This window comes from Corvus cornix, chromosome 9, assembly GCF_000738735.6.
Source record: "Corvus cornix cornix isolate S_Up_H32 chromosome 9, ASM73873v5, whole genome shotgun sequence".
NCBI classification, from domain to species: Eukaryota; Metazoa; Chordata; class Aves; order Passeriformes; family Corvidae; genus Corvus; species Corvus cornix.
Genome location: NC_046339.1, coordinates 24,548,102 through 24,575,005, shown reverse-complemented (window position 1 = coordinate 24,575,005; position 26,904 = coordinate 24,548,102). Strand labels below are relative to the sequence as shown.

The 26,904-nt window shown below is 50.2% G+C and overlaps 1 protein-coding gene across 3 annotated transcripts in view; it reads left to right on the top strand.

Annotated features, from left to right (window-relative positions):
• VPS8 (VPS8 subunit of CORVET complex) overlaps window positions 1-26,440 on the top strand; it is a 68,552-nt gene extending 42,112 nt beyond the window's left edge. For all 3 annotated transcript variants that reach the window (XM_039556810.1, XM_039556811.1, XM_039556809.1), the window contains 11 exons: window positions 2,906-3,047; window positions 3,641-3,730; window positions 4,163-4,205; window positions 4,979-5,082; window positions 6,107-6,185; window positions 7,469-7,551; window positions 13,531-13,611; window positions 14,933-15,102; window positions 15,682-15,850; window positions 25,009-25,089; window positions 25,730-26,440. In XM_039556810.1, the coding sequence (XP_039412744.1) occupies window positions 2,906-3,047; window positions 3,641-3,730; window positions 4,163-4,205; window positions 4,979-5,082; window positions 6,107-6,185; window positions 7,469-7,551; window positions 13,531-13,611; window positions 14,933-15,102; window positions 15,682-15,850; window positions 25,009-25,089; window positions 25,730-25,888 (1,201 nt within the window). In that variant the 3' untranslated portion in view covers window positions 25,889-26,440. The remainder of the gene's footprint in view (window positions 1-2,905; window positions 3,048-3,640; window positions 3,731-4,162; window positions 4,206-4,978; window positions 5,083-6,106; window positions 6,186-7,468; window positions 7,552-13,530; window positions 13,612-14,932; window positions 15,103-15,681; window positions 15,851-25,008; window positions 25,090-25,729) is intronic.
• Window positions 26,441-26,904: the final 464 nt, after the last annotated feature.

The window sequence follows — 26,904 nt, the reverse complement described above, 5'->3', positions numbered from 1 at the left end:
ATTTAGTTAATAGATGATTAATTGGAAAAAAAAAAAAAATGAAGTGAAGCAGAAATGAAACCCAGCTGGATGTTAAGTAGGACTTTGTTTATGCTGTGGTTTCACTTGCACCCAGTGAAGGTAGTAATTAACCTGGATTTTAATCTTATGTACAGAGTGCCTCCCATAATCTCTGAGTAATAAACGTATCTAATTTCACTCTACCGTAATTAGAGCTATACAGACCCATTTCTCCTGTAGTTACCTTCTAATCACAGGCAACACGTGATGTGTTCAAGCCAGCAAGGGGAAGCAACTTTCTGCAACTCATCTTCCCCCAGGTCTGTGCTTTTCCCTCAAGGGTGATGTTCCATGTGGTGCACTAGGCCACATGGCTTTTTCTTAATAACACTCAGATCCTGAGGCCTGTTCTCCATGCTGTGAAGTTGTTTTCTTCTGAGACCTATTGCAAGGAGCTGAACTGTATCCTGGGAGAGGCAGGGAAGGAGGGGAAATCTTGCTCTGCAGACCCTAAGTGCAGATACACCTACACTTTGTAGTATATTTATACATAAAATAGTGATTAGACTCTTCTGCAAACATCGGTCTCTTTTCATCCAATCTAAATGTTTACATGCATTTGTGAAGCAAAATTCTTGTTAAAATAAAGACTCTTAGAGCAGTAAATGAGCTTTTGAAGGTCTCAGATACAAATGATTGCTTGATCATATGGGGACAAGACTCATCGTGCTGGTCTAACTATCCGAGTTGGTGGAATTGCATTAGGGATTAATTTGGCCCATTTAATTTAGCTAGAGATTTATTTTTAAGGAGGGGGAAGGGAGGAAACAGGGTTAACAGGAATTGCCTGGGGAAATTAAAACCAAATGTCTGTATGTTTGTAGCATAAAGCAGCCCCAGGAAACAGAGAATGTAGTAGGGATTGCTCAGCTCATTAATCACAGTCTTTGCTACAAGTCCATTTTAAACTCTTGGCTTTTTTCCTCTAAAAAATCCCAACACAGGGAAGCATTGTCTGTTGGCATTTGTGTTTATATATTTTACCAACAATATTAACTTACTTAGCCACACAGTGTTCTGGGTTTATAAATGTAGTAACAGACTCCTAAACCATGAGGGTTTCTCCCAAGGCCTCTCCTCTGTGTCCAGCTGCCTGTGACACTTGCGGGGCTCCCTTGTGCCAGGTTTTGTGAGGAACCAGCTTCTCTCTTGCTTTTTGGAAAGAGTATGGCAGGGGAGATGTCAGATATGGTCATATTGGAGTGAACACAATCCTGTGGAGCTGAGCAGGACTTAGGACTGTTGATTAGTTTTAGAAATTAACAAAATCCAGCTTTCTTTCCATTGTCTCTTCTCTGTGCTTCTTGATGAAATGAATGGCTGAGGGAAGGGTGAGCTTGCTCATGAAATCATGAATACTTGGTGCCAGAGTTATTTCCAGACTTGAAGTTTGCTCTCATGCTCTAGATGCATGAGTTGCCATTTTTCCTGTCTTGGTAGACAAGAGATCATTTTAGATAGAGAGGGTTTTATTTTAGCCTACTCACAGAAAGAGGAGAGCGCTCACTCCCTTGCAGGCACTGGGGGAGTGTACAGGGTGTTTGTTGTGGGAGGCAGGGATGGTGAATGTTGAATTCAGGGTGTGTGTTTGGTCCTTCAAGGTCCATCCTTTGCTGTCAGAACACAATAGTTTGGGCACAGTTTTTGTGGAGCTGTGCCCATACCTTGCACACTGTGATCAGTACCTGGGTGAGGCTTTTGTTTCTGGGCATGTTGCATTTATAATCATTGTAATCACAGTAAGCTGCTCTCTTGGCTTGCTCGGGGCACAGCGTTCTCCTGGCCTTTCTTGGATGATAATGCCTTTTGTAGCTCCCAGGAAATAGAGGGTACTGGATATCAGACCTTTTCCATCCCACGGCTGTAGGGTTTGCACACTAACAGGTGGTCTCCTGCTCAGGGATTTGTGTTCAGAAAGGTTACAAAGCTCAATATATGCACCCTGATCCATTTCCTTTCCTAGCAGGAGCTTCAGCAGAAACCCCTGTTTCCTAGCCAGGATAAAGTTCCCCTGTTTCTCTGTGTGATGCACCAGTCCTAGAACTGCCATGGGGAGTGTAACGTGCAGTGGCAGAGAGCTGCTGTTCATTTAAGGGTTGCAGGTGCTGTATCTGACTCCAGGAAAGCATCATCCTTTCTCTCCTCACTCTGAAGTCTCCTCCTTCACATTGCTCTTTTTAAAAACAAGATTAGTAGGAAACTGTGGGGACAAAGGGACATGGGCACTGCTCACAGTTCTGTTCTCTCTTCTGTTCCCCCCACGAGGAGTGAGTTTGCTTAATAATGAGCCTAGGGATTAGAAAATGGGGATGTTTCTCTAAAAGAAGTATGAGTTCCTTTTTCAGTGAGGTAGATCAAAGGGATAAAACATTAAAATGTAGTAAAGGAAGTCAAAGAAGAATTTCAGGAACAATAAGCAAAAAGCAACAAAACATTTCCTCAAACACATGCAGAGCAGGTGTGTAGGACAGACAGTCAGGGTCTGAACAGAGCTCTCAGACCATCAGGCTTCATTGAAGAAATGAGGCAAATTCTTTGTACCTCTTTGCCATGGAGTTGCTGGAGATGTGTCTGTGCTGGTCTCTTTCTTCACAGGGGTCTTTGAGAGTTTAATTTGTACTGAGGCATCAGGAGAATATGTTGTGGAACAAATGAAATGGCTGCTGAGAGACCTCCAGCACCAGTAACTAGTAGAAACAGCATAATTTTTCTCTTAAAACCAGATTTTTTTTTTCTTCTCTATTAAGGATAAAAGACAACGCACAATTGAATAAGAAACTCTTCTTCCTAGCCAAATTTGTGGGCTAGAATTTGACTTGAGTCTCTTGTGCCTGTTTTATTCCAGAGAAGGCATTAACCAAGACCTGCTACACCTCCCACCCTGCATCAGTGAGCAGTTCATCGAGCTGCTCTGTCAGTACAGCCCGGACCAGGTTTTGGAGACACTCAGAGTTCTGGAATACTGCAGACTGGAGGAAACCATCCAGGTAGGAAAGGGATGTATGAGGACAGGGGCCAGGGGATGCATTCAAATCAGCTCCTACCCTTTTAAACTACTGTAAAGATAGTTTAGCTTAGGCTTGGATTAGTTCCTGGACGATCTTCCAGTCTGTTTCTAGCACGCTCCGTCCCTCTGAGCTGCTAAACTGCTCTCCTGCAGCACAGGGCTGACTCTGAGTTGGCTCTCAGGGCTAATAAGAAAGGGCTGTTAGTGCTCTGAAGCTGCTGAGAAACTGCAGAGTAGAGGGTGGCTGTGTTGCTGCTAATTATGTTGGGGGTATACGAAATCACGGGCCTGGGGTTTTTGGAAAGCAACACTGCCAAAATCTGCCTTGTGCTGGGAGAGCAACTGTTCCTTCTTTGTATGGAAACTGTTGTGGTAATTTCTGAGTGCTGGTGGTGGCAATGGTGCGAGCTGAGAAATAAAAGGAGATGCAGGAGAGCTGCTCAGCCTGGGTAAGGTGCCTGTGAGCACAGGCACTCCCAGCCCTGGCCATCTGCTCGGCATTGTCTCGTGGATAAACAAACACTGGCAGCTTTCTTCAGACAGACATTTACCTTTTTTTTCCTTTCAACTCAGATAACCCAAAAACATCAGCTCCATGAGGCTTCTTCCTATTTACTGGAGAAGAAGGGAGATATCCATGGTGCCTTTTTGGTTATGCTTGAGGTACAGTACTCCCAGCTCTTGAATGTGGCATTGTTGCCATGCCATGCCATCAGTATGGTGGCCTGTGCTCAGGTTGGATGTTGTCCTTGTTCCTCAATTTGTTTCCCACTAGAGTCCAGGGAAGCATTTGCCTTCTGTCAAATACTAATAAATGGAGGTGTCTGCAGACTCAGAACATCAGTACATTTTTCTGAGAAGTCTTCAGCCATTTAGTAGATAATATATGCTGAAATTTGTTTTTCATAGCCAAAAATCATCTTTCAGCTCCTGCTTTCCCTTCCATATTTGGAAAGCTGTTTATGCCATGTTAGTTGTGCTGGGGAGGAAAATGGGGGTGAGCCTGTGCAACCACACCTTTGACAAATATTTCTATCAGGATTCTTGGGAGTAAACTCCCTAGTTGACTGTTCTGTGTCCTCTCTTTTGTTTCAGCGATTGCAGAGCAAGTTGCTGATGCTTACTCAAGATGATGAAAGTAAGAGTTATCAAGTTAAATTCCACTTTCTATTAAAAACAGACAGATAAACACAAAAATGTGAAGTGCTTCTGTCTGACACCTGGTATAATGAGATTGTTGCAGGCTTCTAGGCATTGCAGTGACACTGTTCATATTTACATGGCTGTGGTAGTTATTTGGATGACACTCCCTCCCTCTCGTGTTCTGATCTCAGTAGAGACCTGGAGCACTGTGAGGGATGGTTTGTGTGTGTGTGGTCAGCTGCCCTGTCAGCTTTTCCTGTTGGGACTGGTCGTCTCACTGCCTTACCAAACACATTTCCTGTGTCAGAATCCATTCAAACTCATCACTGAGCTTCAGCTGGCATTACATGGGAATAGTGATGGGAGACAGCTGGGAGTAGCTTTTTTGAAAGCAAATTTCTCAGATAAGTAAGAATGTTCTGCCCCCAGAAAATGAGCATATGCACAGATGTGCTGTTCACTAGCCCGAGGACTCATTGGCACCTAATTAAATGCAGTGCCCATAGTCATTACTTAATTGTATCCTAAACCACAGCTAAGATTTTCCTTATTGGATTAAGTGAAATGTTTTATTTGCCCAATTTATTGTGCTATTCAGGAAAAGTGCCAAAAACCAGGACTTGTCTTTATAATGTAGTTGTAAGCAGACTTTAGATGAACAGCATGGTTTTATTTTGCAGAAGGATTGATAGTTAACTTATCTAATGGGAGTTAACTTGTCTAATAGTTTTTATAATTGTAATTTGCTTTTTCCCCCCTGACACTTAGGCTCAGCTGAACCTTCCTTGCTAGAAAATATTGAAGATACTTTAATGAAAACAATTGCTCTTTGCCAGAGGAATTCACACAGTTTAGACCAGCAACAGCGAGAGGTAAGGTCATCAAAAATATGTCACTAAAATCAGCCCAGGCCTCTGTGTCTCCTGAAGCTTTGCCTCACGTGGGTCTTGCTCTCCCCATCCCCTGGATGCTGGTATGTCCAGGCAGTTGCCATGTGCCTCTCCTTGTGTTCTTGTGGTGCTTCAGGCTTTGGACCCGTAAGGGAGAAATCCTCGCTCACGAGGCTGAAGCACAAAGCAAAGTTTAGGTCTGAGGGAGGAAGGGATAGGACCACAGCCTTTCCCCCTTTCCAGCCTCAGATGGAAGTTGGGCACAATTGTCAGTCAGACACTGCAGAGGCACTGTGAGCTCTGAGCCAGCTTCCTGGTGGCACCAAGCTGCTGCTGCTGTCACTGTGGCTGCAGAGCCTGTTCACAGCCCCTGAACTGAGTGTCAGCCTGGGCTCTGGGGGGGAGGCCATGCAGCTGCCTTGAGCTCTTGCAGAGAGAGCTGGCTTTGCCCATCTTGCATTTCCATTTTGCCCATACCAGTGACACAAAGGCATCTTTAGTCCTATGATTCTGCATAATTTGTGTAATTTCTGAGCTCAGAGCAGAGAATGTTGTTCCCATGTCTGAGGAGGTGGCATGGCTGAAAGCCAAGAACTCTGTAATTTCTTCACGAGCACTGCCCAGTGTGAGAGGTGACCTGCTCCATTTCATCCCTGCAATGGTGTCACTGTACAACAGATAGGGAGAGAATTTAGATGTCTTTTCCCATTTGGGATCCATTTCCTGTGCTACCCACTCTGTGAGCTGTCTCTGCCCTGGAGAGTTTGCCTCTCACATGGAGAAGCAGTTGGGGACTGAAGGAAGCAAGCACAGGTTGCAGTGCAGTGCTTTGCTCTGAGGTTACTTTGCCATGTTTCAGCTCTGTCCCACTGCAGTCATCAGAAATGCAGTTCTGTTCTCAGAATGTGGAAGTGAGTCTTGGCCAGTGGCTTCTCACGTTGTTCACAGCTCATTTTTAGCACTGCCCTGTTCTTACTGGTTCTTTCCTCACCTTCAATGATTCCAGGCCCTGTGGTTTCCCCTGCTGGAGGCCATGATGTCCCCACAGAAATCCTCTGGTTCGTCGCAGTGTCCATACTCTGAATGTGAGTACTTTGGCATTTGTGGCCCCAGATATCAAAAAATATCAAAAGTTGTGTGCTGTCTCTCTCCTCTGATGAATGAATAGAAGAAAAGCAGTTTTGTGACTCCATTCCTAAATATCCTGCTCCCTGACCTGCAGGGAGCTCGGGCTGGGTGTTTGGTAGGCTGCAGCTGTCAGGTAGATAAGGTTTTTTTCATTTACTTTGTTTTGAAAGCCTACCACAGGCTGTGCTAATAAGTTGGTTGCACTGAGGATGGTCTCTGAAAGAGCCAAGGTGCACAGTGTGTACAAAGGCTTTGTAGGTTGCAGTGAGCACTTGGGGAACTCCTGATGTAGTACACTGACACTGTGCATGCCCAGCCCTTCTGTGCACCTCTGCCTGCACCTGTCTGCCATATATAAAATCAGTAGGACTTGAATACACCAGCTAAATTCTCTACTCCACTTCTGAGTCAGCAGCACACCTCAAACAGCAGCCTCCCTTTGTGGGAGAGATAAGAGTAGTTAAAAAGGGGCTTAGATGCTTTGGTCTTGGCAGTCCCCAGCACAGGAAGGACGTGGAGCTGCTGGAGAGAGCCTGGAGGAGGCACCAAGGTGATCAGAGGATGGAGCAGCTCTGCTGGGAGGAAAGGCTGGGAGAGTTGGGTTAGATGGGATACTGGGAAGAAATTCTTCCCTGTGGGGGTGCTGAGGCCCTGGCACAGGGTGCCCAGAGCAGCTGTGGCTGCCCCTGGATCCCTGGCAGTGTCCAAGGCCAGGCTGGATGGGGCTTGGAGCACCCTGGGATAGTGAACGGTGTCCCTGCCCATGGACTGGATGAGCTTTAAGGTCCCTTCCGACCCAAACTACTCTGGGATTCTCTGACTAATGTCTTTTGCTCCGTCCCAGACCTGTGCTAAGGATCTAGGAACAAGTTTTGTGCAAAGGTCAACACTGGGAAGTTTTAGAGTCTGTGGGCAATAACACAGACAAGGATCCAAACTGGGTTTGGTAGTGATAGGAAAGTGGATGGGGGTGCTACCAAGTAAGTCAAAGTGTGGGTGTTTACTGTAGGGGGTGTGGAAAGGAATGCAGAGGTATTGTGGGATCAAAACCTTGTAAACACCCCTTTTGCTGCAAAAAAGCTGTGTGCTTAGTGTAGTATGTGCGGGAGAAGAAACGTAAAAGCTATTTTCAAACCAGAAAACATGACCTGAAATAAAACACTCTTTATCTGTAAGACTGATCTCTCTTTGCTCCTGGAATCCTAATGAACTACTGTGGCTGTTGTGTTTGACATTCCAGCTTTGAAGAGTTTGACAATGCAAGTGCTGAACAACATGGCTGCATTTATTGCTCTTCCTTCAATCCTGCAGAGAATTCTCCAGGTGAGTTCCTGAAGAGAAGGTTTCACCAAGCTGTGCCACTGGTTATTGGGAAAATGTATTCCCAGGTCATTAGAAATCAGATCAGCTAATTGTCTGTTCAGTGTTTCAGTAAAAGTTCTGTTGGTGAGACATAAGGTGTAAAAGCTGATAGAATTATCTGGGGAGACGTGTGGGAGCACACAGATCTGTGAGAAGGTAATCGAAGTAATTCCTGCAAACCACATAAAATACTATCTCAAAGGTTGCAACTACTTGGAACTGAAACTTGGCAGGTTTAGGGGCAAAGCCACAATGAATTTCCCAAAACTTGGCACTAAATTTGTTGAAGCCCTCTGGGATGGGCTGTTGTGAAGACACTACAGCAAAGTGTGTAGGCTTTTGCAGAAAGATCATGATTGGGTCCAAAATGTTATTGATGGTGCAATATTATTTTAGAGATGCAGTTAGTGAGTGGCAAACTTGCAGAAGAGCTGATTTTAAGCAGAGCTTTGGGTTGAGAGATCACAAGCGACTATAATTTGTTAATTTGCAAAACAGATGAAAGCTGATGTTGGAATTTGATAACAAACCTTGAGAAATGCAGAAAAGGAATTAGAAGAATTGTCTGTGTTGTGGAGTGGAACAATTGAAGGGTTGAGTGTTGAAACACTGTTGAGGGTTTCTGTTCCAGGTGAGAGAGGAAAAGGGCTTACAGGCACTACAGGGTGAACACACACCTCTAGCAACCTCTTGGTTTGATCTTAATAATATGCACAGTCCTGGATTTTGAACAAACTCATAAGCTAGCAAAGCACAATGTAAGAGAGTGGATAAAAAGCGTGTTCAAATGAACTGTGGTTTTATCAAAGATAGGAAGTGTCAAGCAAACCTCATGGCTCTTCAGTAACTTATTTAGTCTACTTTTAGCTGAGGTTTTGGTATAATTTCCTGTTGGGCTTTGTTTGATGTTTAATGTAGGCAGGAAACGATGGAGAAGCTGTGAGTGAGTGGAAGGCTGCCAGGGAAGGGAGGCTTCCCTGGGTTGTGCTGAGAACTGCCAGGATGGGGTGGGAGTCAAAGCAGTGACCACTGTGCAGATAACACAGCTGGCAGGTGTGACAGTGTGGAGGAAGATGCTGTTCTCCTTTGGGATGAAGGGACACTTTGTTGATGGCAGTCTTCACATATTTCATTCTATTTCTTTTCTGGTGGACTCTTTTAGCAGCAATAGAAAATCCCTGTTCCAGGGACTGGCACTGATGTCCTGGAGGCAGCAGGGGAGTGAAATGTCTTTGTCTGTTGTAGAGGGAAGTGGATGGTGTGATGGCTCTGCTGGGGAGGCTGAGGGGATGCTACATCAGGTGGAGTGCTTTGCTGAGGACAGAAATGGGTCAGGCATCACTGAGAGCAGCATGTGGAGCTCTGGTCACTGGGTTTGGAGGCAGGGGGGACCTGCTCCTGCTCATTCCACCTCCCTGGTCAGCCTGACAAATTCAGTCTGACTAAAGAGAGACTTGGTAAGGCAGATTTTTTGAACAACTAGAGCAAAAAATGATGACTTCTTAAAGTGCAGAGAAAAGGACTGAATTCCAGGTAAACAGCATTAGTATCAGAAGTTCATAAAATGGGGCAGTAATTGGTACCTTGTAGCTCAAAAACAGGTGTAGGGAAAATAACGTCATAAAGATCAAGAGAAGATCCTATGGAAGGAGAGGTGGTGTTGGTTTACAGGATCTCTAAGTTGACTTTGCCTCTTAACACCTACTCTTCTATAGATTTCACTCACACCCATGCATTTGCAAACCCCTGAGGTGTGTGGAGTGCTGTGACCTGGATTGTTTGTGGGCAGCAGAGAAGGTGTGAGCCTCTCGATGCATCCTGGGGATCCTCTGACTGGTGCCAACAGCTCAGCTGCGTCCTTCAGAAATTGCTGGCTGTTTAAAGGTGGATTTTCACCTCTGAAGCTTACTTAAGCCTCTCCCAACTTCTTATCCTCCTCGTTAGGAGATGGGCTCTTCTCCTGAGAGCTTGTCTGTGCTGGGTCTCCCCAGTGTGCTGCCTTCAGTGCCTGTTCCCCCCTCTGGAGACAGTGTCCTTTGTTACAGGACAGACCCTTCATTGAACCCTGTGCTCTTGTCCTTAACCCCACATTTCCATTCACTCTGCCTTCACACCAACCCTTATTCCTGGGTTCCTGGCACTGCACTGCTCCAGCTCACTGTTGTCTTTGGGTTTGTGGCTGTGTTTTGTCAAACTCTTGCTCCAGGGCTTGCAGAGGGTGCCTGTGGGAGGTTTCTGTGGAGTTTATTTGAATGCACAGCTTGGCCCTTGAGAGAGCAATGCCTTGAATCCATCTGGAAGCTGGTGTTGGGATGGTGATGAGCAGGTCTTACTCTGTGACCTTGTCATGAGTGCCCAGCTCAAATGTTCAGGGATTCTGAACCCTGGCCCTGCTGGGGATCAGGGTGAGAACTCCCTTGGAGCTAGGCAGCAGAGAGCACAGGATTTTTTGCCTCCCAGTCGTCTGCTTCGTTGGGTTACTGGGGAATGCCATCCAAGTGCCCTGCAGGGAAGAATCACAACATGGCAGGCACAGGTGGTGCTTTCCCAGACAGGAAGAGCCTTGTGTTGTTAGCCCTGGCTGGGTGTTCCTTTTGCAGAGCTGTGTAGTTGCTCTTTGAAGCCGTGTAAAATTCCAAACCCCGGTGGCAAACCCTTCTGTCCTGACTCTGAGTGCTCTGCAGGGCACTTAGATGTGCTGCTGATGTGCCACCTTAACTGTGACCACAAGGAATTATTGAAACCAGCCTTTCTGGGCCCTGGAGTGCATACAGCCTTTCCCAAGCCCTCCAAATATTTTGGTCAAATGCAGAATTAGAAGTGGTGCTTGTCTGACAGGGCCCTTAAATGCTGTTCCAGCAGAGCTCAAGGCTTGGTGGTAGAGCATAGATGTGCTGGAGCTGCAGGCTGGGAGGTGGCACAGCTGCCCAGGAATTCACTGGGGATTTGTTGGAAGGTGAATAACGTCAGTAAACTGAGGTAGATTATCTTGCCTTTTCTGAAAAGGAATTAGAGTATTCCAGTTTTAGCAGACTGTTTTTCTTCCTCTTCTGGGCTTAACTACTTACAGATTATACTTTATGCAAATGTTAAGTTTGCAACCAAAGTGTTTGGCCAAAGGGCACCTTGCGAGGGCTGGGGCCAGACCTGCAGCTTTCCCAGAGAACAGGCAGGCTCCTGGCACCTGCCTTTCCCAGCTCTTGGGCTCAGCATTATCTAACCGAAGTCATGTGAAATAACAATTGATAGATCTGCTCCTGCTCATCCTTTGTAGTGTTGGGGAGTTAGTTATTAACTGGGAAGTCTGAGCTAACCACATTAGGAGAGATACCAGAGGAATCCTCTTGAGCATTAAGAAAAATGCCATGTTATTAAGGATGTGAGTGCTCTCTGAAGAGGGCTGAGGCTGAGTGTTAATTCCCTTACAAAGCTGTAATCCTTCATGAATCCTTTGTAAACAGATGCAGATGATGCCTCCTTCAAAATGGAGAACTGGAGAAGCCAGAAATGCAAAAGCTACCTGTAGGGACCCCAAAGAGGGGAAGGAAGGATTCTCTAAAAACTGTTCCAGAGTGGAAGCAGAAAGATCCAGAAAGCCTCTCCTTGTATTTTTTCCATTCCTGCACAGGGCTTTGGCTGTTTTTTGTTCCTAGTCCGGGGGATCAGCACTGGGATTAGTTGTGTGTGCAGTGGTTGCTCTGGCCCCTTGCAGAGGGGAGAAGCTGAAGTGAATGTGTTTGCAGAGTGCATCTATTAGCACTGGTAGCAAAGCAAGTGCTATTTCCTGGACCCAGGAAGAAATGGGAAATGGAAGAGACAGAGCTGGCTGAAAGGGCTGCACGAGCACCTCTGGGCTGTGTGTGGATCCCTGCCAGCTCTTCCCCATCTGTTTGCTGGTGGCAGCCCTGGGCAGCCAGTTTGGCTCTGGCTCCTTGTGCCCATGCCACGTTCCCAGGGCAGCACCAGCCTGGGAGCAGCTGCTGGGCTCGTTCCTGGTTGGTGCAGTGCCTGTTCCACTGCACAGGATGGCACATCCAAGTCTGCAGCATGCCTGAACTCCAACCCAAAACCAATTTTCTAAGGTGGAATTAATGAAAGATATTCCTCCATAAAAGTAATTGATCCCGTGAGGCTTTTGTGACTGGAAATTTTGTGGGGTCTGAAGCTGTGGTTTGGAAGCATTGTAAGTGTCTGGAGGAGTGACCTGGGGGCTGTGGGTGTGATGCTGAAGGCAGGCAGGCAGCTCCAGCCCATCCCATCGGGTGGCTCTGGCAGGGAATGGCCATGGACTCACTGCTGGCACTGAGCTGCCAGGCTCGGGGTGAGGCTTTGCCTGGCCATGGGCCTCCCCTGTAGAGAAGAAAGTCCATTTTCTTGTTTTTAGAGCTTATCAAGCATGACTTGAGGAAAAGACAGCAACTGAAAGCCCTCAGACTTGTGTTGTCCCTCTGCGAAGGTGGAGGTGGATCTTTATTCTTCTCTCTTCTTCACATCTCCTCTTCCTCTGCTGTGTGTCCAGACAGCAAGCCTGTGGCTTTGAAAGTGTCCACTTGCAGCTTAGGAAGTTTGAGGTGCTGTATGGAAATGGTGGGATCTGGACAGTTTGTGAGTGACCTCTTGGCCATGTACTTGAGGGCTTTAGAAGAGGAGCTGCTGGCTGCCTGCCTGACTGCTCTGTGCTCTGGATCACATTCCTGCTGTGGAATTCCATTGCATCCCTAATCCCTGCAGTGACTCAGTGCACTGCACTTCCTGTGCCGTGCTGCTAAATGGTGCAGGCAGAAGAGAGCCTCGGAGTGTTCAGGCTGTGCTGTTCACCCAGCAGAAAAGGAGCCTGTGCAGCACATCCAGCTCTTTGTGCTTCATCCAGCGTGCTCCAGATCCACAGCTGGTTTTGACTCAGTGCTGTAACTCAGGGCTGCTTTCATTCAGGTTTGAACATTGGTGTTTCTGCCTGTCACGTTGCCCATGAGGGCTGTTGTTCAAGAGTTCCTTGACTTGCTTTCTGTAGCTTTGGTGATCCCTCAGGGTGTCTTGCAGTGTAGCTTCCATGCTGCTTTAGTTGTCTTTGTCAGTTGGCTTTTCCACTCTCAATTCTCCTTGCCCAGTCCCAGCATGGAATCAGCCTTGCTTCTACTCCTTCTCTCATTCATCTTATCCAGAGCTTGTTTATCCCACTTCTGTTCCTGTTTCCGTTGTGTCCCCACCATTTTTCTACTCTCTGGGTTAGTTTCCTTTCCACATCATGCATCAGGACGTTTTGGCAATGTCCTGCCCATCCCACCAGACAGCTTCCTGCACAGAGTGATGCTTCAGGGGGTGCCAGGGTAGGTGTGCAGGGATGTTTGGGCTGGAACAAGCTGGAGGAAGGGGGAGATGCACAGGCTGATGACCTGTACCACAGCCCTGTGCTTGTGCTGCTGGGACATGGCAATAAAGCTGCTCAGGGCACAATGGAAATCAGCCCTGCAGCACTGGGAGAGCCCCAGGGCCCTGTTCCCTCTGCCAGCTGGGATGTAGGCTCACCAGTGACCAGGTGTGCTCTTCCAGCCTGCAGCTGAGGGGTGTGGGATGAGCCTGGGGGTGAGGCACCCCTGGCTGGGCAAGAGCGCAGGGCTGGGAGCTGGCTGGCCACGCTGTTCCCTTCAGTATTCCTCAGTGCACTCTCCAGTCAGCTCCTGCAGCTCCTGAATGGAGTTTCCAATTTTGAGCCAGGCACACTAATTTATATTGGTGTTGTCATCTACTGCGTTTTGCTAATTACTGATTTTCCTGTCAGTACATGGGATTATTCTGCTGTCCCTGTGCATGTGCAGCATAGTTAACTCTGCAGTCGTAGCTTCTGTTTGCAGTTCCAATCCAGAGGAAAGAAAAGACCTAAAAAGAATCAGAATGGTCGTATCCTGTGATTCATCTGCAGCTTTGCATTTCTTCATACAGGATCCAGTTTATGGAAAAGGGAAACTTGGAGAAATTCAAGGGCTTGTCCTGGGAATGCTGGACACTTTCAACTATGAACAAGTAAGTTGCCTGTGTTTCTGTTCTGCCCACTGCAGCATTATTTTAGCTGCCTGGCCTATTGCTCTCTCTCTCATTTGTCATTTCTGTCTACAGGGCAAAGTCAATGGACATGTGAGTGATTTCTGTGTGATTGGGGGGTGGTGAGGGAGTTTGTTTTGCTCACAGATTGCAAGTGAAGGGACTGACAGGTACATGGTGACCACCTCTGCAGCTCAGTTCTGTGTTAAATGTGCCAGAAGGATAAACATCTGCTTTTTCTCCAGCTCATCCTGCAGTTAGGGACTCGAAGGCACAAAGCTGATATGTTTTGTCTTTATATGCAGTTTTAAATAACAGGTTTTTAAGCTAGGCTGTTCTTACACTTCCCAGTGGTAATGCTGCACTTCTCTGTGACCTGATGTGATTTCCTCTTAATCTCAGTCCTGCTTTTCTCAGTCCAGTCCCAAATCCCAGGCAGTCTCCACACTTCAGCAATTTTCTGAAACTCCTTTCCCCCTAAACAGGATGCACAGTGCTCCTCCAGGTCCCTCTCCCCGCTCATGTGGCAGTGCCATCCCAGCTGCTGCTCAGGGCAGGCCCCCGGGCACCAGCAGCCAGTGCAGAAACACAGTGGGAAATAGCTTTGCTGTGGAGGCTGCACACCAGGAGCCTGTATCTGTGTTTGGGTTCTTGCAGAAGGTGTGGGCAGCTCCTGCCCCCTGTCCCTGCCCGGCAGCTCAGGGACAGGCTGTGTGCCCAGATGGGACCCTCTGGTGCAGCCTTTTGCAGCTGCTGCTGTGGAGCACAGATGGAGCAGGGAGCAGAGCCCCTGTGCCTGGGAGAAACCCGATGCTGGAAACCCGGGGTGGTTCTTTGGGCTCTTTGAAAATGGGCATCCCTCGGGAAGGACAAGCAGATGAGCAGTTCAGGGTTTTTTTTAAGACTTTAATTGCCATAGTGCATTTGAGCTTTGATTTTTATTAGCACATTTCTCCTAAAATGGGGATGTAAGCAGTAGCTTGCCAGGTAGGAGAGAGAAAAAGAAGGTTTAGTGTGGAAGATGAGAAAATGGGCCTGCCATGCCTCTCTTAATGCTCTTGGGCAAAAGTCAATACAGGACTTGTCTATTTGAGAGTGCAGAGGAATTGCTCCATTAACATGTGATGAAAGGATAAGTGTTTTGAGGTCAGTGGATAGAAAGCATAGGAGGAGAAGTGATTTTATTGGGTTGTTTCTGCTCTTAGTGAGCTGCTAAGCTGCTTGTTGTGAAGAACTGGTCGGCAGGGAGTTCCTGCAGTCTGGAGGTGACAGACTGACCTACTCTGTGTTGTCTTGCACACAGACCCTTCTAGAGACAACCACGAGCCTTTTAAACCACGATCTCCACTGGTCCCTGTGTAACCTGAGAGCCTCTGTCACCAGAGGCCTTACCCCAAAGCAGGATTACTGCTGCATCTGTCTCCAGCAGTACAAAAGGAGGCAAGAAACTGCTGATGAAATCATTGTTTTCAGGTAAAGTTAAGGGGTGGGATTGCAGCTGTGATCATGTTGATAAGTTTAAAAGGGGAAACAAATTTACTGGTTGGCTCACCTGAGTAACGCTCTGTATTCCTGGGAGCACATCTCCCTGCTGCCTGGCAGGGTGAGAGGGCTGGCTAATCACACCCATCCAGAGCCTGCTTTGCATGCAGCCAGCTCTGCCTGGCAGGAGGAATTGGCTCCCGGTTCCAGGAGCTGGCTGTCAGTTTTCTGTCCCCTCTCCCAGCAGTGTGCTTTGGGCACTGCAGCACCCTGGGCTCATTTGTGTGTTTGTACATCTTGGATCTGCCACAGCCCTGGCATCTCCCATGTCCTGTCTGTGCCCAGGTGTCTGTAAAAGAAGGTGAAATCACTGTTACCTTGACGTTATGGTCTGTAGCTGTATCAGCAAATGGGCTTCCAGTGTTGATTCTGTGAGCCTGGAAATCAGGAGGGTGATCTGTACTCCCAGATCCAGCCTTTTCCCCCTGGCCAGCCCCTTCCCCTCCACCGTGCAGAGCTCAGGAGGGAGGTGCTGCCCTGCTTCCCAGCACTGACTCCCTCTCTTCCCAGCTGTGGCCACTTGTACCACTCGCTGTGCCTGCTGAGTAAGGAGTGTGGGATGGTCACCAAGGGCATCATGAGGTGGATGTGCTACAAATGCAACTCAAGCAACAAGGGAGGGAAGCTGAGTGAGAACTTCTCAGAGCTGAAAAAAGGGACTGCAGCATCCCTGGCACAGGTAAGGCTTGTGAGGTGGTTTCTCTTCAGGTAAACTTTCGTCATCACTTTGTTCTTTGTCTGTCTGTGCTTCCAGACAAGCCCCTGATCAGTACCTGTCAAACACTCTCAGCAGCTAATTGATCACTTTTCTGAATGCCCGTTTGTTTTGGTGGGGGTACAACTCTGAAAGTCGTGGAAATTTGTTCATCCAGAAGGTCTAGGAGCTGGTGTGAGGGGCAGCTGGATGCTTGCAGCTGATTGTGTGGACAGTTCCTGTCAAATTATTCTTAGGTGTGTTTCACATAAAACTTAGATTGAAAGCTGACACATTCCTTGTGGCTGTATTGTGGAGCCTCTGTTCCACCTTCCTAGCAGATCATCTGGCTCTGGATAAAAGGTCTGGGATTGATTTGACTCACTAAGTGCTTGCACAATGCTTTAAGAAGCTTGAGTATAACCAAAATTGATACAGCTGGATTTGGGTGAAAGAACAGAGAATTAACTTGTATTTATTGTCAGTATTTGTGCACTGAAAGTTTCATCATCCCTAATTCAAACTGAAGTACAGCCTCAAATATGCATGGAGCTGTCTTTTCCCTGGGCTGGTGCTGTGGAGGGTAAGCCCCTGTGGCAGGTGGTTTGTTGGGTTGTCTTTAGGGATGTTGCATGGGGCAGCTGAGCTCTGCTGCTCCACGTTCCAGCAGCCCCTGGGTGAGGGTTTGTCCCCAGCTGCCTCAGGGTGCTCTGTGCATTTGTCACCGTACAGATGTGCACAGAGCTGCGTTTTCACTCCTGGAACCAAAATAATTCAATCTTGGAGTACGTTCTTATAGTCGTACTTGGGTTTTGTTCTAGCAAATGATTTCAATTCCTGCCAAACCCATCCCCATCCAAAGCTGTCTAAGGGCCTTAGCCAGCTGCTGCACCCACAGGAGAGGCTTCCTGCTTGGGGGAGACGTGGGAAAAGGGAATCTCACAGGCCTGTGTGGAGCACCATGCAGTCTCTGCAGTCAGGCTGTGTCCATGTTTGACTTGGTGACAGCACCAAAGCTTTCCCAGGAGCTTGGAAATCGACTGTGATCCACCTAGGCTGAGCAGTGTGTGTGTCCTGTCCTGCTGCAGTGGGATGTGGGCACTGGACCTAAGGCTGGGAAGGTTCAGCAGCCCCACATCTCACCCTCTGCACTCCTGCCCCAAAGGAGTGGGTGTAAATGGGGGTGACAGGCCGCGGTGTAGCTTAAAAACTAAAGGCAGAATTAAGTACTAAAACTGCATTCAGCATTCAAGTGCCTGACAACTTGATTCCAGTGCTTTATACTTGGGTTATCCCTGGGTTTTTCATGGGCAGTCAGTCAGGGAGCCCCTGTGGCTCTCCTTTGACTTCAGTCTGACTTACCCTGTAGAGAAAGAAGGGGAAAATGCTCCCCATGCCGCGACAGTGGCTGGGGTAAGGAGGAGAAGGTGCTTCCCTTTATTTAACTGATGAAAGTGAAGGGCTGGCTGGAACTCAGGGCCTACAGGGAGAAGTGGAGAGACTGGATGGGGAAGAAGGGTTACAGCATGGATCATCTAGTGCTAGCTGGAAAGCGTCCATCCCAGGCCATTCCAGTGTGGGATGCTGCCCTGCTGCTGTCACATGCTCCTGGCAGGGAAGCCATGGCTTCCTGTTCCACACACACAGCCCAGCCCAGCAGAGCTTGGCCTGGGTTCAGCAGAGCACTGCTCAGGCCCCCAGCTCCTCCTCCCTGTGTCCCAGATCCTCTCCAAGTCTGTGATGTTCCTCACCTATTTAATTACAATATTTAACTGTTGTACTTGCATGTGATCAAACTGTTGCACAGTCACATCTTTAAAAAGCTGAGCATATTTAGACTTGGCAATAGGCTGGAGAATCTCCAGCTCCTGCAGGAAGTTTGTCTGCTGAACAATCATTGCTTAGCAGCGTTAATTAACCCTGGGAGATAAGGATTCCTCTGACCCGGCGTGGGCTGAGTTACAGAGCAGACTTTCTGTGCTGGGGGAATGCTGGGAATGCAAACTGGGTGAGATGGGGCCTTTCTGTGTCCTCTCTTAGCTCTGCTGGCCCCAGCCAGACCCAGGGCTCTGGGTTGGAGAAGCTGCTCTGGCCTCCACAGCTGGTGTTTGTGAGCAGGAAATCCTGAGGGAGGTCCTGCTAACACCACTGTGCTTCCAGCCCTGCCCTCCCGAGAGTCAGATCCAGAGCTTCCAGGCCCTTCTGCTCAGAGATCTGTGGGGAGGGTGTTTCCCTGCAGCCCCTTTAAAGACCCGGAAAGCTTAGTTCCTCTCTTGGCAAAATCTAATACGGGGTTTTTCTGGTTTTTGGTTTGTGGGGTTTTTTTTCCATAGGGAGATCTTCAGTTGAGGTATTTATTTTCTTAGGAAGCCTTGAATTAGGAGTAGAGTCATACTGAGAAATGCCACTGAGCATCTGGAGTGCATTTCACAGCACTAATTCTGCCCTGCCCAGGCAAAGGCTGTCAGTTGGAATCGTGCAGTGTGGCTGAGATGTGTATGTGAAATGACAGCCCAACAGACAGCGCTTCCCCTGCCCCTGTGCTCTGTGTGATGCTGGGGCCATTCCCTGAAACTGGGGAGCTGGAGAGACACCACAGGCCAGCACTGACCCATTAAGGGATCAGTGACAGCATGGATTTAAGTGGAGCCTGACTAGGATGAGGGCTTGGCACACCCTACCCCAGCCAAGGGGAACAGAGAGAAGGGCGCAGGGGGTTTTCTTTCCTCTGGTTCTGCTACCAAAAGTTTGTGCTTCCTATGTTACCCCTGAGCCTTGCTGGCTTCCCAGGGGTAATCCTCTGGGGCTTGAGGATCATCTGTCCTGCCCTCCCTACCTTAGAGCATACCCTAAATGAGAGTTAAAAGAAACGGGAGCTTGTTTTTATGGTGGGTCTCTAATCCACTTGCGAAACTGTGTTTGTGCTGTGGTGCTTGGAGCTCACTGAGGTGTGGGGGGTGAGGGCTCAGCAGCTGGGCCACTGCCCAAATACCTGTGGGAAAGGCTCCAGGGCTATCAGTCCCTGATCCCCAAAACTCATTTGCCTCATTTCAGTGAGCTAGCTCGTGTTTTCAATTTATTCTGCCAGCCTGTGCACTGGGGATCAGAGAGAGGAAGAGCCTTGGCTCCTGGGCCATAAGCCCTGCCATGAGCCCCTGAGCTGCCATGCTCTGGTTATTCTGTGTCTGAGGAGTTCTGAGCATGCTGTTGTTGGAGCTGTCCAGATGGCAAATATGTTTTATTCAGGAGTATAATCCTGTCAAGTCACGCCAGGACGGACAATGGACTTGATCCATAGTTAATCCAGTTTGTCAGGCTCTACCTTTGGGCTCTGTCCTGCAGCTTTCCAATGTCCCTCCCTGTGACAGCCTTCCAGAGCCTCGGGAACGACTCCAACGTGTGAGGGGCTGCTACCACATCCCTCACGTGACCTTAAAGGTCCCTCTGCACCATGTGCTTTCTGCTGGGACACAGTGAAGGTTTAGGATGGGATTTTTCACCAAAACTTACTTTAAAGCTTGACATCACCTCCGTCCATCAGAAGACAGACCAGTGTTACTGTTTTCAGGGTGACAGTGGCCATCAGTTATTAACTTGTCTCCAGCAATATCAAAAACTTCCAAGGGGTTTGTAACTTTGAAAATATTTGGGTGTGATCCCCGCAGTAACACCACAGAGACAATTAGTGTTTTATACAGTTACAAGAGTGGGCGTTCTCTGCTCTGTGGAGAATGTTCCCATGCACAAATTAACTGAGCAAATATCCAGTCCTTTGGCTTTGGAGGTGGACTCCTTCACTTCAGCAGTACACAGAAATCCATGTGAGGAAGGAACTGGAGACACAGAACATCTGTTAAAGATTGCTTGTAATGGAAACAAAAGTGATCTAGTAAGAAGAATATTGAGTGCAGATGTCTCGTGAGCGGGTAGAGGAGGACTGGCACCAAAGCTAAAACTGAAAACAGTACAAATTGGAAAAGACTGATTTGAAAACCAGAATTATCCTTTAGCAGCTTTTAAATCAAAATTGACTGTTTTCTTGGGCTTCTCATACTGGAGGAGTGGGTTAGTTTTGTTATTTTGTGGGGTTTTTTTGAGAAATATCAGAGTGAATTGTAATTGTGTCCCCTGGCCTTCCTTCAGAGCAATCTGCAGCCTGGCAGAATAGTCCATCCACTGCCTACAGTCCAAAGTCTGGCACTGTGGGGCCCATGAGAGGCTGACAGGGAGCAGGGATAGCTGATTCCAAACTGCCTGGAGCAGTGAGACCGAGATCACCTGGGGAAGGGTCATGGCCTGGTTAAAAGCAAAGATGGCAAAATTGCAGTGGGAAATCTCAGCTTGACTTTACATCTCAATTTCTAAGAAACTATTCCTACAGTTTGATGAAAATTTCCTCCCTTTTAATAAAACATGCCAGTCTGGGAGGATGTGTAGAACAGACTCATTGAAATGCAGTGGCAGCTGCTGGGCTGCAGCAACCTGTGGATGTTCCCATAAACTGCAGCAGTCCCTGTTGGTCCCGTGAGCTGAGCTGGTGCCCCACAGCCCAGGAGGTGTCCATCGGGATCCAGCACAGCACCAGGGAAGGGCAGGAGGTCACTCTGCCTTCACAGAGGGGCCTGGGAGCAGGGGCATGTCCCAGGGGAGCTGTTCCTCGGGCTGGGCTGGCTCCTGCTGCTGCTGGGGGGGAATGGCTGTTCCCCTCTGTGATGCCAAGCTGGGAAATAACCAACTGGCCCAAGGTTAAGGGTGCAGCTGACTCCTGCCTTTGATGTTCCTCTGAAGGAGGGGAGCAAAATAAAGGCAAGCAAGGCTTTGGCTGTTTGTAGTCCCTCGGTGGGAGGGGGAGGGTAGGAGAGGGAATTTTGGCTGTGCTGGTGGTTCTGGCTGTAGCCAAGGGGGCAGTGGCTGTTCTGGATGGTGGCTTTCAGGAAAGCGGGGGAGCATCAGTGCCTGGTAAATCCCATCAGGGGAAGCTGCAGTTGCCATGACCCCCTCGCAGCCCATGGCACAAGGAGAACAATGTCCTGTGGTCTGTGTGTGACTTGGGCACCGACAGGTTTGGGCAGCTGCAGCTGAGCTCCCGGGGCCAGGGCTGGGCTGGGCACGTTCTGGACCTCCCAGGTACACAGCAGTGCCAGGCTGCCCCCAGGGGTCAGGAGATGAAGGGGACGGATAACAGAGGTGTTCCCTTGGGTTTTCTGTAAGGTTTGGGGTCACATTACCAGTAAGCCTCTGGCAGGAGAGTCACTAACCCTTACACCAAGTAGGACTTCTTCCCTGTTCTGTGTGTCTTTTACATAGGACTTGAGGGAACAGCTGGAGCTGTGTCAGGGCAGGCTCAGGCTGGAGATCAGGAAAAGGCTCTTCCCCAGAGGGTGCTGGGTGCTGGGCACTGCCCAGGCTGCCCAGGGAATGGGCACGGCCCCGAGGCTGCCAGAGCTCCAGGAGCGTTTGGACAGCGCTGCCAGGGATGCCCAGGGTGGGGTTGTTGGGGTGTCTGTGCAGGGCCTGCAGCTGGGCTCTGATCCTTGTGGGTCCCTCCAACTTGGGATATTGTGTGATTACCTTCCTTTTCTCTCCCCAACTCCTGCCCTTGAGAGAACACTGCACCTCCTCAGCCTTCTGTGGCTGGCGCTGTGGGATCTGTTCAGCAGCCTCTTGGCTCATCTCTACGACAGGAATTCTCTGCATGAGGCCTCTGAACGTGCAGGTGCTGAGCTCAGCCCAAGCACAGGCCCGTTGGGCATCATATTTAACATTTAATCCATGTGCTGCCATGCTTCCCTGGGAGCCTGCTGGATGGGAAATGAACACCCTGTCTGCTGGGCCGTGGTGCCCAGTGAGGATGTGTGGGGGCTGTGTTTGTCTAATTAACCCTGAGCAGTGTTATTGCTCCTTTGGCTGAAGGTCTCAGTGGAAGTCCAAGGGAATATCCCAGCAGTGCCTGGTGTAGGCAGGAGCAGCTACCCAGAGCATGTGTGGGAGCACAGGGATGTGCTTGTGTGCTTCCCTGTCTAACACAGACCGTGCCCTCCTCTCCACATCACTGCAGTCTCACGTGGCTGCAGCCGTGACTGTCAGAGCACAAACAGACCTGTGCTCTCCCAGGCCCTGAGTGGGAGGTTTGCTCCTCAAGTTCAGCCAAGTTCAGCTGGAAATAAGAGACATCTGCCTTTCCCCTGGTGCTGCTGAGGAGTGAGAGGCCAGGGCTGTGTGACAGATTGGCTGTGCTGGGGAGGCTGCTCTGCCCTGGGCAGCCGGGGCTGTTGGCTGCCTCTGACGGGGAGCAGGCAGGGCTCACCTGCTGCCAGGCACTGCTGGCCCCTGTGTGCTATCACAGGTGAGATTCTGGAGGCTCTGGGGCTGTCCCAGGGCAGGTTTGGCCCCATGCAGCCATGGGTGGGGCGGTGCCTGTCCCGGAGCCTCGCTGGGCAGGGGCTCTGCAGAGCTTGGCAGCAGCAGCAGGACACTGCTGTTCTCAGAGGGGAGTCCTGAGGTTTCCCCGAATTCCTTAACAGCTCTGTCATGTCAGTGTCATTCTAGTGACTTTGGGTCACAGCCTGCCTTGCTCTCTCTTTGGTTGATTGTTCCAGGTTCCTGGGAGCACCTTGGGAACAGCAGGGCCTTATCTGACAGAAGAGAGGTGGATTTACTTAGTTTAAGGTTAATTGGCTGGGCTTTCATTAAAGCCCTGAATCTGAGTACTTGTTTGTAAGGCTGATGAGCCATGGGGAAGCAGGGGAGGAAGGCCAAGGGTGGGCTTGGTGTCCACTGCCTGTGGGCTCAGCTCTGTAAATGGGAACATGGCGGGGGTTGCTTTTGTTCCTAGGAATCCCAAAACCTTCCCCAGGACTTCTGGCTGCATCTCCTTGTGTTAAGGGAGCAGCCCCTGGGGCAGTGGGGTGCTCTGAAGCTCCAACTGATGCAGCAGTATCTTGTGTGGAAGGAATGGCTGAGGGGCAGCTCTGGGATGGGTCTCTTGGTGTGACTGTGGATGGTGCCTCTGCTCAAACTGTTGGGATCTGCTTTGCTTAGGCACTGGCTGACGATGGAATTTGTAGATGTTAAATTAAAGATAATTGCAGGCTTGGGAGGGCTGTGTGTGACTACCAGAGGGGTGGAATATGTGCAAGAAAAATGTGCAGTGGGGATTAGCATTAGTGGTGGGATCCAGGAGAGCTGGAAAATGAAAAAAGCCTCTTTCCTTCCTCCTGGCCCAGATCCTCAGGAGATGAACTGACTCTCTGGGGTTCTGTGTCTCGTCTGAGGCCTTTCCCGGGGCATGTGGGGATGTGGCTGGAAATGGGTTGGAGGTGCTGAGGGCTCCATCCTGGAGCTGGCCAGCTCTGGAGACAGAGGCTGTGCTGTGAGGTGAGCCCAGCGCCTTCCACTGACACCCGAGTGCTGCTGCTGGACCCCGGGAGCCTCCCGTGGCTCCTGAAGGGAAACATGCCTTTAGTGACACGGTTGAAAAAGGAAAAGGCCTGACAGCAGTTGTTTCCATGACAACAGAAAGAATTGCCTGCAATATTTCAGCTCATCAGCCTGGGAACAGCCTGATTGATAGTTACGTACGCGTGGTAGGGAGAGAGCAGGAGAGGGGAGGCCAATTATATTGCATTTTCCTCGTCCTTGAATGCCTGTGGCCACAGTAACTGTGCAGGGCAGTTTTTCCTTGCTTTCTGTGTTTTCCAAGCGAGGATGACCTGTGTGTCCCTGGGAAGCACCGCTACAAGCTGCTGGCTGTGAGTCCCTGACCCTCCCTGTGCCGGGTGTGCAGGGAATGGGGACATCTGGCTCCCTGACTGGCAATCAGCAAATAGTTATTTACACTACAGACAGTATCCTGGAGGGGAAGGAGAGAGTTTGGCAAATGTTTCCAGCATAAGTGATCTGCACTAAGGACATTCCTCTCTTCCTAGGCTGATGATCCAAGGCAAGACGTGCGTGGCTTTGGGATGGTCTCAGAACTATCCAGGCTTCAGGAAACCCGTGGGGGGCTCAGTGCATCTCCCATTGCCAAAGAGCTTGAAGTCAGGGCAGCTTCAGTCAGTACCCACTGGCAGGACTGTAGCATTTTTGGTTAGTAGCCCCTGGGAAATGTGTTTTGGAGAAAATATTTGAACGTTCCCTTAAAAATAGATCCCCAGAGACAACAGATGCCAGCCTGCTGCTCATGAGGGAGGCTGCTCTCCTGGCTCCTGTTGGGGTTTCTTGATGATGCTTTTGCTTTGCAGTATGAGCAGAAACATTCAAAATAGAAACACTGTGGTGTGATAAATGGAACAAACCTACAAGAATCTGTGGTGCTTTGTCATCTCTCCCTGGGGTATGTAAATGGTGCCGTTTACAGCAGTTTGAGTGTGTGCAGCCCTCTCTGCCATAGCGCTCTTGGTGCAGCTCTGGGCCCTCTCTTTGCCCTCACTGCTGGGGGACACCTGGCCTCGAACCCCACAGCTGGGCAGTGCCACGGTCTCGGGGACGTGGCTGCCATCGCTGTGTGACTCCCCTTGCCTCCCTGTTTCCGCCCCTCATTTGCCGGCTTTCAGTGGGTAGCACCCCTCTAGAGGACAAGAGGAGGGAGCTCGGGATGCCATTATAGGATGCCGGTAGCTGGTGACAGTCGCTGGCAGAGTCACGGCTGGGGTAGCGGGCACACACAGCCCGTGTCCCCTCGCAGTGTTGTTCCTGTGCCGCCGTGTCGGGCTGGGCGGGGCCGGGACACGGGGAAGGGCTGGGGGAGCTGCTGCTGCCGCCTGGGAAGGAGCCTGGAGAGGCTGCTCGGCCGCGGAGGCCCATTACTTCTCTTCCCAGCTGGCTGAGAGGGAGTTTTCCCGTGCCTTTTTTCCTTCCTCAGAGGTATCCCGGTGCCGTCAGTCTGTGCCATCAGGGACAGAGCTCAGCGATAACTCACTGTGGATGCAGGGGTGTAACTGTCCTTTGGGCAAGCGCAGGATTAATTGTTCTTCCCCCCCAAACCTGGGGTGCACATGGTGTCTTCATGCCAAGGCAAAGATGGCTAAAAAGGCCTCCCAAGCAGGCTGTGGGCCGACTGCTCCTGGCCCAGGAATTAATTTCTGTCAGGAACCTGACACCCTGCTCTGTGTGGTTTCTGTAACTTTCTCACTCTTCCTCAGATGAGTTCAGAGTCTGTGTTGGATCCTCAGCAAATCCAAGCTTTTGACCAGCTCTGCCGACTCAACCGAGGCACCTCCCGAGTACGTACCCCCCATTTTCCTTCTGCTTTTAAACGGGTGACGGGCGTTTTTCACATTGCCAAGCCAGACACTGGCACTGGCAGCGAGGGCTCTGGCTTTTCTCTGGGGTTTGCTCTAGTGCTGGCACTTGGCTGTGGCACACTGCAAGGCAGCCACGCTGGGGAATTCACTGGCAGGGAAACCATGGGAATGCCTCTGGCTTTGGGGCTGGGCCTGACAAGTGTCCATGGGGTGATCCTTTGTGGGTTTGTAACTAAGCTTCCCTCCAGACACTGCAGCTCCCACAGTCACTCGAACACTCCTCCTCCTGTGCCTGTGCTGTCCCAAGGAGAGCGCAGCTCCCTCTGTCCCTGGCATTTTCTTTGTGCCTCCTGCCTGTTTTGGCTGTGGTTGGTGGCACTTTCAGTTCTTTCTGGGTTTGTTTTTCAATTATGTGACTTTAAAGCAACCTAAAGGCCCCTGGAGAGTTGTTCAGTTGAGGACTGGTGTCCTGCACGGAGCTCTGTAGGGTCCCTCCGTGCCATCCGTGCCCTTGGCTTTACCTGGGGTGAGGTTTCTCTCGCTGCAGCAGGGACGCAGTGGCCCGGGGCTCTCTGTACGGGGCAGGAGTGTTCCCAGGGTGACCGGGATTTCCTCGCAGCTGGCTCTCCTGACGGAGCTGGCGCGTGGGGGCCACGGCGGCGGCGGTGACAAGCACGGGCTGCTCAGTGTTTCCCACGGGGACCCGGCCACCAGCAGCGTCTTCCAGAACGAGAACTTCCAGCTGCGCCTGACGCCCCCTCCGCTGGCTGAGGAGTAGCGCTGCTCCCGGGACGTGGTGCTGGGGAGCCTTCCCACCACAGCACGGGCTCTTCCCCCACACCGCCTTTCCCAGAACCCGCTGTGCTTGAGCCCCCCTGGGCACTGCTGGGTCGGAGCTGGGCGATGTCCCGGCTCTGCTTTGGCAGCCCTGGGGCAGCTGGGCTGGAAGCTGGAACTCCGGGCCAATCCCCAGCATGCTGAGGCACAGGGAGGGCTGCCTGTGCTGACCCAGGGGCTCGTGGCAGCAGCGAGAACTTTTCCAAGTAACCGAGTCAGCTCCGCCCTGCCGGAGGAGCCTGTCCTGTGCCCAGAAACCCCCGTGAGCCCGTGCTGTGCTGGTTCTGTGGCTGGGGGCCACACCTGAGCTCTACATTCTGCTAAAAGCAGCTGTTCTGGCAAGGCCTGGCCCTGCTGTCTAATGGGATTGTGGGAGGGCACAGAATGGGCAAACCTGGAGAAGGCTGAAGAATGCAGGAGAAGACACCTGTGTGAGCAAACTGACCTGCACATGCTGTGTTCTACCAACCCATTAAAGAGGCCCTTGGTTGAACTTTCCTGTGTGACTTCTGCACTTCTTTGAGTGGGCTGCTGGTAAGAGTAGGATACATCTTGTGCCTGTGGGTGAAGCTCAGACCTCGCCTCTCACCTGTACCTGTGTTGGGGGTGGGAGGAGTGTGCGTGTAAAAGGCCCTTGGGGGCTGCAAGGGCCAGAGGGTGGGTGTGAAGGGCACTGATGGTCACAGAACCTTTAGCACTTTGCTCTCAGCACTGCAACCCAGCATTGGTGGGGTTTCTGTGCTGTCACACACACGTCTCTTCCCCCTGCTCTCTTTGGCGCTGGCACTTGGGTGTTTCCAGGTGCCCTCGGGGTCCCAGCTGCTTCCAGAGCCCAGCACCAGGCAGGTGTTGCTCTCCCTGCACACAGAACTCCAGTGGCTGATCGGTGCAGGGCTCATGCAGAATGGCAGGAATGTGGGGCAGCACGGCTGCCTCCAAGGAACACAGAAGCACCAG